The sequence below is a fragment of the Coregonus lavaretus genome (assembly GCF_964263955.1).
Source record: "Coregonus lavaretus genome assembly, chromosome: 3".
In the NCBI taxonomy this organism is placed as follows: Eukaryota; Metazoa; Chordata; class Actinopteri; order Salmoniformes; family Salmonidae; genus Coregonus; species Coregonus lavaretus.
In genome coordinates, this window is record NC_139990.1 from 34,910,013 (window position 1) to 34,922,488 (window position 12,476).

A 12,476-nucleotide genomic window follows, 5' to 3' on the forward strand; every position below is an offset into this window, starting at 1 on the left:
CCCCAATTTCGTGATATCCAATTGCGATCCAGTCTCATCGCTGAGAGGCGAAGGTTAAGTCATGCGTCCTCTGAAGCATCTTTTAACAGTAAAGTTGTTTGATTTCGTTTTTTGTTGTTGTAGTTTGGTAGTTTTTTGTTGGTAGTTTTTGGGGGAATCCTGTTTCCATCCCGCACAGTAGGTGGCGGGATGTACATTAAATTGTGCAATCGCCAATATACCACAGAAGAAGAAGATATCCGTGACCCGGAAAGTACTTAGTTAATCTCGCCTGCTTCACAGCGGTAGCACCGAGAACGCACCGGGGAGTGAAACACCAATTTGCCGGCAGAACAACACCGAAAGAGCGGCAAAAGGTTAACTTTTATGGTCCGAAAAACAAACATGATGTTGTTATTATCCTGGCAACTAATGACAAGGCGAAACTCTAAACGATTGAGGTATAGCCTTAAAACCGTTCAGGAATAGGAGCAGTGGAGTATCCGAGGCTCTGAAATGTTTTCTGAGACTTGAGTCTTTGAATATATATATATATTGTCAGCTGAGAACAATTAGTGCTCTAACGAAAGGAAGGGGACACGTCGTTCAACTTGTGCCGGTTGACAACGGGGGCAATTTGGGAGGATCTCCAGTTAAGTGGACACCCCAAGCGGCCCGTGTCCACATCAGCGACAGAAGCCGGGGTGTCGGCTTGAGAGAGTTGTCGGGTGGAACATCTCCAACGCTGAGTAAATAGCGTCAGACGAACAGGAGCTGCGCTGAGATTTGACCATTGGAAGCCGGGGACAGAGACCTCATGAATGGAAATCGGAACTTCAGGTATATTCATACACCTGTCTGTCAAACCCCTTATTAAATTGTTGAAGTTTTTTAGGCTAACTATCAGTTGAATTCCTTAAAGGATAGCATACAGTCAAACCAAAATCCTAGTAGGCCTACCAATCAGATAATGCATTAAAATAAACACATTCAGGCCTTTCACTCTACTGTCTGGGTTAGAAAAGTAATTTGGGTGACCAGATGGTTTGCCAGATCAGCGTCTCGTCGGCAGCAACAAAAAAAGTACTTCCGGATCACAGGATTTGGGAAATTTTCCAAATAAAAGTCCCCCACGTAATAGTAGAAAAATGTCAATAACCTGTATTTATTCATGATATATGAAAAAGTATTGTCTAAACATTAACAATGATTCATATGTGTTCATATTGAAGAGATCATTTGCATTACATTTGGGGTTTTAAAAAACATGTTTGAAGGTCAAATAAATGCCCTCAATGCGAATCACTGTATATGGAATACATATTGGCTTATAGAGCAAAAACGATTCTGGGTGCCGTAGTAAAAGTATTGTAAGAAATACTCAGTAGGGTCTGTATATATGGTGTCATTTCATGGGGTGTTGCTGGCCTTTTACTCCACCCATTCCATTGGCGGCCACAATGCAAATCACTATATGGAATACATATTGTCTTATAGAACAAACTATTCTGGGTGCCGCAGTAAATGTATTGTAGGGAATACTTAGTAGAATCTGTAGAATTGTATATGTTGGTGTTATTTCATCGGGCTCTGAGTGTTGCTGGCCTTTTTACGGATTGTTGCTGGCCTTTTACTGTGGTCAAACAGCTTAAAATGGGGTGCCTGGACACTATACGGTACAAATATAGCACTGTACAGGAAAAACTATTATTTGTTCCGATGTAAAAGTAGGGTAAGGAATACTTAGTAGGATCTGTAGAATCTATATATGGTGTTATTTCATGGGGGACTGAGGCCTGTATGCCCAGTAACACTTTCGACTCCACCCACTCAAATGGTCCCAATGCAATACACTATAGGCCTATAAATTACATATTGGAAAAACAATTATATGTGCATAGGTAAAAGTGTGGTTGGGAGTAGGGCTGTTGCGGTGACAGTATTACCGCCACACCGGCGGTCACGAGTCATGAAGGCAGTCAAATTTTACGTGACCGTTTAATCACGGTAATTAGGCTTCTCCAAGCTCTGATGCTACTGATGGTCATTAGTAGCCTACCAAACTTGCTAACTGCCTGGTACTCAGCACTATATTGTCCCTCTAATCACTCTGACATCAATGCAAATGTGATCGAAAATCTAATCAAACACTTCATGACAGCCCATTAGCAAATGTTGCGCAACATTTCTATAGGCTATGCAATTGAGTGAGGAAAAAGAGTGATGGCCTCTATTAAAAAGAGGAGGATCCCATCAGCTTTCTATAGGCTAGGCCCACTATATTTATTTCTCAACTTTCCTAATATTAAGCACATTGCTTATCTTTACAACAGAAGTATAGCCTACCTGGCTCGCATGAAAATTAACCACAAAACTAATTTCACACATATATTATTTAGTATATGTAAAGTCAAGAATAGTCTGATGGGTGACAATATTAGCCTATCACTTGTGAATTATATATTATCACTTGTGAATGATGCCCAACAGAAGAAACTGCCTTTTTTGCGAGTTTTTCGAATCATAGTCGCACACCTCAAAATAACTTCTTAAAATGAATCACATTAATCCGCTTTACAAGGGGTTTAGAGCCTAACTGGCATACATAAGCAGTGCGTGAGTTTCAAGTTTGGGGAAGATAATTTTCACCATAAAAATGCACCTTTATAATAAAAGCATTACGTGCGTAATCGTGTTTGCGGTCACTTTTGATAATGGTGTTTTCCCGCTAATGGAACATTCGTGCTTATAGCCTACTGCCATGTGCGCATTGCTGTGCTTATAATGTGAAATAGCCAAATAGTTTATCAACATTTTAAGCTAAACGTTCTGATCTGTTGCGTCAGCCTGATTGCGTAATTTTTATCTTCAATATGCACCTCAGAATTGGATAAGGACGCACGCAGTTGTGTCCCCGATGTGTCTGTCTTCACTTGTAATCTGTGGGAAAGACCCGATTACGTGATGGAGAGCCATGTGAGTGAGAGGTGCTTCGGATTGTGCAGCACTCAGGGCCAAGAGCACAACGGCCACTGGCCACAAAAGGCATGGCCGTGGTGAAATTCGAGGCATTATCAAGTGCTTGTCAAATTGTGAATGAGAGACTAATGAAGTGTGTACAGCCTAGTGGAAAGCCTTCCCAGAAGAGTGGAGGCTGTTGTAGCAGCAAAGGGGGGACCAACTCCATATTAATGCCCATAATTTTTTTTTTAAGATGTTCGACGAGCAGGTCTCCACATACTTTTGTTCATGTAGTGTACATGTAAGTTATACATCTATCAAATACATATCGAATAGGAATCCTCCTCTGTCTTCACCTGTGGACGAATATAATTTCCACAAGCATACACAATTATAAAAAAGCAGGTGCCCAAAATAATTTAAGTATCATTTGTTGCTGGAAATCCATGCGCTGAAACATTGTCCCTTTTATTCCTTAACAGAAAGAACACATAATAATTAATTGCAACACCAATTTGAAGGATTTTCCTTTTGAAGATTTCTTCCCTGCAAAGTGCTGTACGTAGTTGATAAAGTTTGCTGTCTCCAAATTTTCTTGAACGCAGGAAATATTGAAATACATTTCAAAGGGAAGATTAATCATTTTGAAATAATATACAGTGCCTTCAGAAAGTATTCAGACCCCCCCACTTTTTCCACACGTTACAGCCTTATTCTAAAATGGATTACATCTCCAAAAGAATCTACACACAATATCCCTTAATGACAAAGCAAAAACAGTTTTTTTTTTATTAAAAGTAAAAAACTGAAATACCTTGCTATGAGACTCGAAATTGAGCTCAGATGCATCCTGTTTGCATTGATAATCCTTGAGATGTTTCTACAACTTGATTGACTGTGGTAAATTCAATAGATTGGACATGTTTTGGAAAGGCACACACCTGTCTATATAAGGTCCCACAGTTGACACTGCATGTCAGAGCAAAAACCAAGCCATGAGGTCGAAGGAATTGTCAGTAGAGCTCTGAGACAGGATTGTGTCGGGGCACAGATCTGGGGAAGGGTACCAAAAAAATTTCTGCAGCATTGAAGGTCCCCAAGAACACAATGGCCTCCATCATTCTTAAATGGAAGAAGTTTGGAACCACCAAGACTCTTCCTAGAGCTGGCCGCCCGGCCAAACTGAGCAATCAGGGGAGAAGGGCTTGAGTCAGGGAGGTGACCAAGAACCCAATGGTCACTCTGACAGAGCGCTAGAGTTCCTCTGTGGAGATGGGATAACCTTCCAGAAGGACAACCATCTCTGCAGCACTCCACCAATCAGGCCTTTATGGTAGAGTGGCCTGACGGAAGCCACTCCTCAGTAAATGGCACGACAGCCCGCTTGGAGTTTGCCAAAAGGCACCTAAAGACGCTCAGACCATGCGAAAGAAGATTCTCTGGTCTGAAGAAACCAATATTGAACTCTTTGGCCTGAATGCCAAGCATCACGTCTGGAGGAAACTTGGCACCATCCCTACAGTGAAGCATGGTGATGGCAGCATCATGCTGTGGGGATGTTTTTCAGCGGCAGGGACTGGGAGACTACTCAGGAAAGATGAACGGAGCAAAGTACAGAGAGATCCTTGATGAAAACCTGATCCAGAGCGCTCAGGACCTCAAACTGGGGCGACGGTTCACCTTCCAACAGGACAACGACCCTAAGCACACAGCCAAGACAACAAAGGAGTGGCTTCGGGACAAGTCTCTGAATGTCCTTGAGTGGCCCAGCCAGAACCCGGACTTGAACCCGATTAAACATCTCTGGAGAGACCTGAAAATAGTTGGGCAGCAATGCTCCCCATCCAACCTGACAGAGCTTGCAGAAAAGATCTGCAGAAAAGAATGGGAGAAACTCCCCAAATACAGTGGGGAAAAAAAAGTATTTAGTCAACCACCAATTGTGCAAGTTCTCCCACTTAAAAAGATGAGAGAGGCCTGTAATTTTCATCATAGGTACACGTCAACTATGACAGACAAAATGAGATTTTTTTCTCCAGAAAATCACATTGTAGGATTTTTAATGAATTTATTTGCAAATTATGGTGGAAAATAAGTATTTGGTCAATAACAAAAGTTTCTCAATACTTTGTTATATACCCTTTGTTGGCAATGACACAGGTCAAACGTTTTCTGTAAGTCTTCACAAGGTTTTCACACACTGTTGCTGGTATTTTGGCCCATTCCTCCATGCAGATCTCCTCTAGAGCAGTGATGTTTTGGGGCTGTCGCTGGGCAACACGGACTTTCAACTCCCTCCAAAGATTTTCTATGGGGTTGAGATCTGGAGACTGGCTAGGCCACTCCAGGACCTTGAAATGCTTCTTACGAAGCCACTCCTTCATTGCCCGGCGGTGTGTTTGGGATCATTGTCATGCTGAAAGACCCAGCCACGTTTCATCTTCAATGCCATTGCTGATGGAAGGAGGTTTTCACTCAAAATCTCACGATACATGGCCCCATTCATTCTTTCCTTTACACGGATCAGTCGTCCTGGTCCTTTTGCAGAAAAACAGCCCCACAGCATGATGTTTCCACCCCCATGCTTAACAGTAGGTATGGTGTTCTTTGGATGCAACTCAGCATTCTTTGTCCTCCAAACACGACGAGTTGAGTTTTTACCAAAAAGTTTTATTTTGGTTTCATCTGACCATATGACATTCTCCCAATCCTCTTCTGGATCATCCAAATGCACTCTAGCAAACTTCAGACGGGCCTGGACATGTACTGGCTTAAGCAGGGGGACACGTCTGGCACTGCAGGATTTGAGTCCCTGGCGGCGTAGTGTGTTACTGATGGTAGGCTTTGTTACTTTGGTCCCAGCTCTCTGCAGGTCATTCACTAGGTCCCCCCGTGTGGTTCTGGGATTTTTGCTCACCGTTCTTGTGATCATTTTAACCCCACGGGGTGAGATCTTGCGTGGAGCCCCAGATCGAGGGAGATTATCAGTGGTCTTGTATGTCTTCCATTTCCTAATAATTGCTCCCACAGTTGATTTCTTCAAACCAAGCTGCTTACCTATTGCAGATTCAGTCTTCCCAGCCTGGTGCAGGTCTACAATTTTGTTTCTGGTGTCCTTTGACAGCTCTTTGGTCTTGGCCATACTGGAGTTTGGAGTGTGACTGTTTGAGGTTGTGGACAGGTGTCTTTTATACTGATAACAAGTTCAAACAGGTGCCATTAATACAGGTAACGAGTGGAGGACAGGAGCCTCTTAAAGAAGAAGTTACAGGTCTGTGAGAGCCAGAAATCTGCTTGTTTGTAGGTGACCAAATACTTATTTTCCACCATAATTTGCAAATAAATTCATAAAAAATCCTGCAATGTGATTTTCTGGATTTTTTTCCCTCAATTTGTCTGTCATAGTTGACGTGTACCTATGATGAAAATTACAGGCCTCTCTCATCTTATTAAGTGGGAGAACTTGCACAATTGGTGGCTGACTAAATACTTTTTTTCCCCACTGTACAGGTGTGCCAAGCTTGTAGTGTCATACCCAAGAAGCCTCAAGGCTGTAATTGCTGCCAAAGGTGCTTCAACAAAGTACTGAGTAAAGGGTCTGAATACTTATGTAAATGTAATAATTTTTTATAAATTAGCAAACATTTCCAAACCTTTTTTTGCTTTGTCATTATGGGGTATTGTGTGTAGATTGAGGGGACAAAAACAATTTAATCAATTTAAGAATAAGGCTATAACGTTACAATTTGGAAAACATCAAGGGGTCTGAATACTTTCCAAAGGCACTGTATGACCTGTTTAAACGGCGAGTGAATTTAAAAAGGCCCGGGGTTGTTAAATTCCAGTACGGGAGACGGCGGCTATACTAACCTCCCTTCATTGACCCTGGAGCAGTGTGTAAATTAGCCTTGTGTGATCGTAAGGTGTGGCCAGGATACATTTGTGTAATTTCAGTTCAGAGGGATTGTGTACTGTAGCTCGGGATGTTGGAACCCTGCAGCGATCGTCTTGTTATTGACCTACTATGACCAATAAAGTTGTTAGTAAAGAAGAGGTTTTTCTCAATATCACACTTGTTGAAATGTTATTCTAGAATGAAAAGGAAAATAATGATCCCCCATCAATGGAGCATGATGGGGGTGGTGTGGAGAGTAGTGTAGGTTAACAGGAAGACTAAACCAATATCATGATATGCCTTGCTCATATCGATATCAAACGGTATCGATATCTTAGCAAATTATCAATATTGGTGCCCACCACTATATGAAATAAATATCACATTTTATATTTAAATATCATTTATTTATTAAGCATATAGCTTTGTTTCATCGGTCTGCTCTATCATTCAAGCTTAAAATCTTAACTTCTTTCAACTAAGTAATAACCCATGTAACACAGTATTGCATGCCATTTTGAAAGTTTATTGACATTGCCCTCTCATAAGACTGCTTTAGAAAACAAGCACATATAAACACCACAGCTGCCGAGGTTGCAGATCCAACTTTTCTGGACCCCGCTTCTCGGTGGTGCAAATAGGCCTAACCAGGATAACTTCTTAAAATACCTACCACTTCTCTCTAAATGGATCCTTTCCCATTTGTCACGAGTCAACGTAAACACACTATTATTTTGGAGTGGTAAGCATGAACCCTCCAAAATAATAATATGCCATTTAGCAGACGCTTATATCCAAAGCGACTTACAGTCATGTGTGCATACATTTTTAAGTATGGGTGGTCCCGGGGATCGAACCCACTTCCCTGGCGTTACAAGCGCCATGCTCTACCAATTTGAGCTACAGAGGACCACAAATGTGCCTCATCTGACAAAACACACTTCAGTGTATCCTTGCTTATTTCGATGTCAACCTCTCTAGTTACATGCTGCTTATCTGATTCAGTTTTCATAGAGCTTACGATTTACTCATCTGATAAACCTCTACCACAACATTGTCTCTAAGTGGTAGTATTCATTCCCAATATCTTGGGTGTCTGAGATTTGATTGGGCTGCACCACTGACACTCCATCATATGAACTCTTGGATAAATCAGGATGATCAGAAGCAGGTTCTTTATCCTCAAAAGTGTGTACATTCTGCATATTAAGTTAACAGTCTGAGGCTCTTCTCTGAGCAGTTGACATTCACTCATTCATTCAAACTCTCCACAGGCAATAGGTTTTGTACCTGATCCTCATTTACATTCTCTATTTGTACCATTTTGTTTAATTTCACCTTGTTGTCACTAGCAATAGAATGTATAAATGTTACCTCTATTCTTGTCCCACATATTCCTAAGATTTTTGACACTACGTTTAGTGACAATGGGTTTTCCAATTGGCCATTGCAAGGTTTTGGCAACTTCCTCCCAAAATTGGAAATCAAAATTTCATTATGCTGCATAACAGAATGTATTGCCATGGAAATAGCATGGTAATACAAACATTAATTTTATTTGTGAAATTGTTTTTGTGATTCTTAACTTTCTGATCATCCCCAACATCCCTGCCACCCCCATACAATTTATGTTTCAGATTTGGTGGTTCAACAGCATTATTTTCATTTATCATCTGTTGTGCCAAATTATACTGCTCTATGCATTTATCAGTACGGTTAACTATCACCACCGACAACATCGTCACTATCAGTACAGTCAACTCCTACTGTAGCACTAGGTCGAACCTTTACCAGTCCCTCCACAGATATACAGTGGGGAGAACAATTATTTGATACACTGCCGATTTTGCAGGTTTTCCTACTTACAAAGCATGTAGAGGTCTGTAATTTTTATCATAGGTACACTTCAACTGTGAGAGACGGAATCTAAAACTAAAATCCAGAAAATCACATTGTATGAATTTTAACTAATTAATTTGCATTTTATTGCATGACATAAGTATATGATACATCAGAAAAGCAGAACTTAATATTTGGTACAGAAACCTTTGTTTGCAATTACAGAGATCATACGTTTCCTGTAGGTCTTGACCAGGTTTGCACACACTGCAGCAGGGATTTTGGCCCACTCCTCCATACAGACCTTCTCCAGATCCTTCAGGTTTTGGGGCTGTCGTTGGGCAATACAGACTTTCAGCTCCCTCCAAAGATGTTCTATTGGATTCAGGTCTGGAAACTGTCTAGGCCACTCCAGGACCTTGAGATGCTTCTTACGGAGCCACTCCTTAGTTGCCCTGGCTGTGTGTTTCAGGTCGTTGTCATGCTGGAAGACCCAGCCACGACCCATCTTCAATGCTCTTACTGAGGGAAGGAGGTTGTTGGCCAAGATCTCGCGATACATGGCCCCATCCATCCTCCCCTCAATACGGTGCAGTCGTCCTGTCCCCTTTGCAGAAAGGCATCCCCAAAGAATTGTGTTTCCACCTCCATGCTTCACGGTTGGGATGGTGTTCTTGGGGTTGTACTCATCTTTCTTCTTCCTCCAAACACGGCGAGTGGAGTTTAGACCAAAAAGCTCAATTTTTGTCTCATCAGACCACATGACCTTCTCCCATTCCTCCTCTGGATCATCCAGATGGTCATTGGCAAACTTCAGACGGGCCTGGACATGCGCTGGCTTGAGCAGGGGGACCTTGCGTGCGCTGCAGGATTTTAATCCATGACGGCGTAGTGTGTTACTAATGGTTTTCTTTGAGACTGTGGTCCCAGCTCTCTTCAGGTCATTGACCAGGTCCTGCCGTGTAGTTCTGGGCTGATCCCTCACCTTCCTCATGATCATTGATGCCCCACGAGGTGAGATCTTGCATGGAGCCCCAGACCGAGGGTGATTGACCGTCATCTTGAACTTCTTCCATTTTCTAATAATTGCGCCAACAGTTGTTGCCTTCTCACCAAGCTGCTTGCCTATTGTCCTGTAGCCCATCCCAGCCTTGTGCAGGTCTACAATTTTATCCCTGATGTCCTTACACAGCTCTCTGGTCTTGGCCATTGTGGAGAGGTTGGAGTCTGTTTGATTGAGTGTGTGGACAGGTGTCTTTTATACAGGTAACGAGTTCAAACAGGTGCAGTTAATACAGGTAATGAGTGGAGAACAGGAGGGCTTCTTAAAGAAAAACTAACAGGTCTGTGAGAGCCGGAATTCTTACTGGTTGGTAGGTGATCAAATACTTATGTCATGCAATAAAATGCAAATGAATTACTTAAAAATCATACAATGTGATTTTCTGGATTTTTGTTTTAGATTCCGTCTCTCACAGTTGAAGTGTACCTATGATAAAAATTACAGACCTCTACATGCTTTGTAAGTAGGAAAACCTGCAAAATCAGCAGTGTATCAAATACTTGTTCTCCCCACTGTATTACATTTTTTTGACAAATCAAAAATGATTTTCAGAATAAGCCTTTGACTCGCCTCCTGAAGTGCCACTGTACACAGCACAGCCATTGGTTAGGCAGCACAAAAAGGTTTACATCTACAAGAGCAGGGCAGGCCAGGGCTCATGATTGGGAAATCCATTGCGGTGTGTAATGCAGTGTAGCCTAGTTTTATTACAACATCCCAACAGCGCAAAAAACTCTGGAACAAAGTTAGAAATATAACTTTGCCGTAGGGATGGTGCCAGGTTTCCTCCAGACGTGACGCTTGGCATTCAGGCCAAAGAGTTCAATCTTGGTTTCATCAGACCAGAGAATCTTGTTTCTCATGGTCTGCGAGTCCTTTAGGTGCCTTTTGGCAAACTCCAAGCGGGCTGTCTACTGAGGAGTGACTTCCGCCTGGCCACTACCATAAAGGCCTGATTGGTGGAGTGCTGCAGAGATGGTTGTTCTTCTGGAAGGTTCTCCCATCTCCACAGAGGACCTCTATAGCTCTGTCAGAGTGACCATCAGGTTCTTGGTCACCTCCCTGACCAAGGCCCTTCTCCCCCAGGCGGCCAGCTCTAGGAAGAGTCTTGGTGGTTCCAAACTTCTTCCATTTAAGAATGATGGAGGCAACTGTGTTCTTGGGGACCTTCAATGCTGCAGACATTTTTTGGTACCCTTCCCCAGATCTGTGCCTCGACACAATCCTATCTCGGAGCTCTACGGACAATTCCTTTGACCTCATGGTTTGGTAAAAGGGGGCTCCATTGTACTTGGGAGCACTTGTCCTTTCCAAATCCAAAAAGTTTACACTCCGAGTAGTGTCACTCATTCTACAAACAAACAATACATTCATTCAAAAATTCAAGATATGCATATTTTTTTTAAGCATACTTTATTCATAACAAATATCACAATGAAGTTAATCAGTCAAATACTTTTCATGAAACTGTACAACATCAACAGTAAAACAGAATATTCCAATTGAATGCAAGATCCTCTTCATCTCATGGGTAGTCTCAGCCCACTGGGCACAAACTGGTTGAATCAACATTGTTTCCATGTTACTGCCTCAAAAAAAATGGTCTTGCCAAAACACTTCACCTGATGCATGTTTTGTCACGTAAGGCTGGCTGATTTTAAATGTGTAAAGTCTGCAGCCTTCTCGTCATTAGGATAATGTAGGTCATTTACAGGTATGCCAGCCAGTTAACACTCCATCTACTGATCACATTGTTTCCATTGTTTCGCTTAAGCTGTTAGCTTCTCACCTAATCACCTGCTAATATTCAGAATTTGTCACCTCCATTATAGGGCAAGTCTGGTATAGAATGGTGTTTTATTTCACACCGGAAGCAAAAAATAATAATTTATTGTTTTGTAATTAAGATATAGTCCTGAATTAGTCAGTCAGCAGAGAGTTAAAGCGACAGTACAAAAGGGCAGACTGGACCCTGGTTTTATGGACACAAACAATTGGTCGTTTTTCCTGTACAGTGATACATTTGTACCATATCGTGTCTAGGGGCCCCACCCAAACCTATATGACCACAGTAAAAGTCTAGCAACACTTCCTATGACTAGCTTTTTGTTCAAACTCATCTGTTTTGTACAGGGAATTATGTACGGTGCAATATGTAGTCCAAAATGAAAAACTGATTGGATTTAGGCTGATAGGCCACTCTTTAAGGGCTGCAGAATGAGAAGTGACGTTCCTCTGGGTGTAAACTTGGACAGTAGACGTGCTCATGCGTAGAATGGACCCCCCTTTTACTGCGACACAACATACAGGGAGTTATGTACGGTGCAACATGTATGTCCAATATGAACATCGTGCAATACAAATGGGTTAATTAACAGTGGGATTAACAAAGTGTTTTCTAAAGTTGATTAATATAATACAAATCATTTTATTATTGTTATTATTATAATTTTTTACCATACTTCATGCTGGCGGAACAGATGTTCTGGTTTTCAGGGGAAATCGAAAGAGAGCCTGTGACTGTGAGATGACTTCCGCTTTAGGACGTTAACAAGGCGACACTCCATCTTAACTCCTCCACATTTACTGGATTGGTTGAACAGTGCAGAAGAGAACCTCCCCCAACAGTATCTAGTTTCAGGCTTTTCTTTTATGCCTGCTAAGTTCGGTTCACCGACGGCTGTCATAGGCAGGTGGCAAGCCCGTCAGGTGTGCCTCATTATCTCAAGCCCATGAGAG

At 42.0% G+C, this 12,476-nt stretch overlaps 1 protein-coding gene across 1 annotated transcript in view; it reads left to right on the forward strand.

Moving 5' to 3' along the window:
• The first annotated feature begins 283 nt into the window (after positions 1-283).
• The window catches only part of LOC311123329 (protein argonaute-3-like), a 42,179-nt gene continuing 29,986 nt past the window's right edge, over positions 284-12,476 (forward strand). Inside the window, exon 1 of the mRNA XM_084158168.1 lies at positions 284-819. Within this exon, the coding sequence (XP_084014294.1) occupies positions 801-819 (19 nt within the window). The 5' untranslated portion in view covers positions 284-800. The remainder of the gene's footprint in view (positions 820-12,476) is intronic.